This window comes from Sardina pilchardus, chromosome 5 (assembly GCF_963854185.1).
Source record: "Sardina pilchardus chromosome 5, fSarPil1.1, whole genome shotgun sequence".
Classification (NCBI taxonomy): domain Eukaryota; kingdom Metazoa; phylum Chordata; class Actinopteri; order Clupeiformes; family Clupeidae; genus Sardina; species Sardina pilchardus.
Genome location: NC_084998.1, coordinates 4,225,535 through 4,228,034, shown reverse-complemented (window position 1 = coordinate 4,228,034; position 2,500 = coordinate 4,225,535). Strand labels below are relative to the sequence as shown.

Genomic DNA, 2,500 nt, shown 5'->3' with positions numbered 1-2,500 from the left:
TCCTACCTGAGGCTGCCTGCTAGTCATAGAGTTGTTTGTTTTTGTTTTTCAATCACTGTCCTGAAATAACAAAGTGTTTACAAGGAAAACAAAAAGGGTTTATTTAATTTTCAATTAAATTCTTTATATTTATACAGCACCAATAACAAATGGAATGGTCTCATAGCAATGTACAGAGCCCATAGTCCCTCAGAATAAAAGTAAAGGTGACTGGGACAAGGAAAAACTCCCAGTTGTTTTATGCGCAGGGACGATCACAAAATCACATTTGTTGACACACACACACACACACACACACACACACACACACACACACACACCCAGACAGACAGACAGACAGACACAAACTCTTAGCTGTTTTATGTGCAGGGACGATCACAAACACCCTTTGATAACACACACGCACACACACACACACACACACACACACACACACACACACACACACACACGCGCATAAAAACTCCTAGCTGTTTTATGTGCAGGGACCATCATAAACACCCTTTGTTGACCAATATATTTAACGGTAGGGTTTATTTTTGGAGAAAGAACATTGCAGCTGCAGTGATGCGGTAATAGAATACAATTGCTTCTGTGCATCTGCACATTTCTATTGTCACTGGAGTCAGTACCTCTGCTGTGTGTTTGTGTGTGTGTGTATCCTAGTGTCCGTGGGCTATGAATATGAAGAGTGGTGGTTCACTGTTCTGTGCCCCAATCAAAAAATCAGCTCAGCTATAGAACTAAGAACTTTGTATCTTAGTTATATAGTTGATTTGATTTTTATATATGTAAAAATTACAATTATACACTTTAATGCATGCTAATTCATGGATGGGATAAATGCAGAGATACCTTGTATACGCAAGTATACTGGGCCTAAAAAACCTGGGCCCGTATTCACAAAGCATTTTATCTTACCACTAAGAGTACTCCTAAATCGCGCTAGAAGATTTTAGTTAGGAGTTTTCCCATAAAAGTTATTCACAAAGCCTTTCAGACTTACTTTTAGTAAGGAGAAACGCCCACTCCTAAACTAAAAGTGAGTCTTCGTTGCTATGGTTGACGTCATTACTCATGCACGAGCTTGATGAAAGTGACCACCTTGATTGGCTGGTGATTATAACGCAGGAATGATGGCAAAAACCTCCCCTACGATGACGAGTTGAGTGACAGGTGTCAGGTCTTAGCTGGTGAGAATGCGTGCGCTATGTCGGACTGTGAAGGATGGAAGATGATGAATAAATGGGTATAGCCTAAATTAATAAAGAGTAGGCTAAAGCAAATAGCCTAGGAGCATAATGAAACACGGACTGGAGCAGTAACATTGCAACATGGTTTAAATGAATCTGTATGAAAGCACGTAGCCTACATTCGCGAAGAGGATAAACAATTTAATTTAATTTAGCCCTACAACGACACGTTACATTTAGTTTACATGCAGTGGTGTTTTTTTGATTGTCGGTGGCGTTATTGCATCTCTTAGTTGCAATGCACAATGATTCCCTCACATGACAGCTCCTGTAACCGCACGGTCATTTCACTACATCGCGACGTGAAATGCCACTAAAAGCGGTTTGTGAATAGGTCTTACTGAGTTAGGAGTCCTCTCGACTTCTTTTAAGCTGTCCTAGACTTAGGAACTTTTAGGCTTAAAATGCTTTGTGAATTACTTTTAGCGAGAAAAATTAGGAGTCCTAAAGTTAGGAGTGACACGCCCATTATTTTTAGGAGTTTCTCCTAAATTCGCCAGTTAGGAGATACTTTTAGCCCTAAAATTCTTTGTGAATACAGGCCCTGATTGACAAAACTCTATCATTTCATTGGGTCCTGAGAACAGTACTGTTACCACGGTGACAATTGTGACAACCCAGCTGACCACCTGGCCTCCCCCAACTAGGCATCCTGCACAAGGGCAACGGAGAGAACATCTTCATCTCCGAGCAACCGCCGGTCATCTCCACGGTGATGGGGACGGGCGTGGTGCGGGCGATCCCGTGCCCCAGCTGCAGCGGTCCGGCGGCTGGACGCAAGCTGTTCGCGCCCGTGGCGCTGGCCTGTGGGTCGGACGGCAGCGTCTACGTGGGCGACTTCAACTTCATCCGCAGGGTTCTGCCCAGTGGCTTCACCATCAGCATCCTGGAGCTGCGGTGAGACGGAAGACCCGTCACATGCACACACACACACGCACGCACGCACGCACGCACACACGCGTGCGTGTGCACACAATCACACACACACACACGCGCGTGCGTGCGCACACAATCACACACACACACACACACACATACACTAGAGACACACCTACACACTCACACACACACACCTATTGTATACACACACATACACACACACACACACATACACAGATACACCAAAGACACACCTACATGTACACACACACACACAGACACACACACACACACACACACACACACACACACACACACACACAGTCTATAGTTACTTCACTTTAACTTTCAAATTACGTGAAATTAGT

At 44.1% G+C, this 2,500-nt stretch overlaps 1 protein-coding gene across 1 annotated transcript in view; it reads left to right on the top strand.

Annotated features, from left to right (window-relative positions):
• Positions 1-2,500, top strand: part of tenm1 (teneurin transmembrane protein 1) — a 158,850-nt gene that overhangs the window by 123,845 nt on the left and 32,505 nt on the right. The window contains exon 19 of the mRNA XM_062535816.1: positions 1,901-2,150. Within this exon, the coding sequence (XP_062391800.1) occupies positions 1,901-2,150 (250 nt within the window). The remainder of the gene's footprint in view (positions 1-1,900; positions 2,151-2,500) is intronic.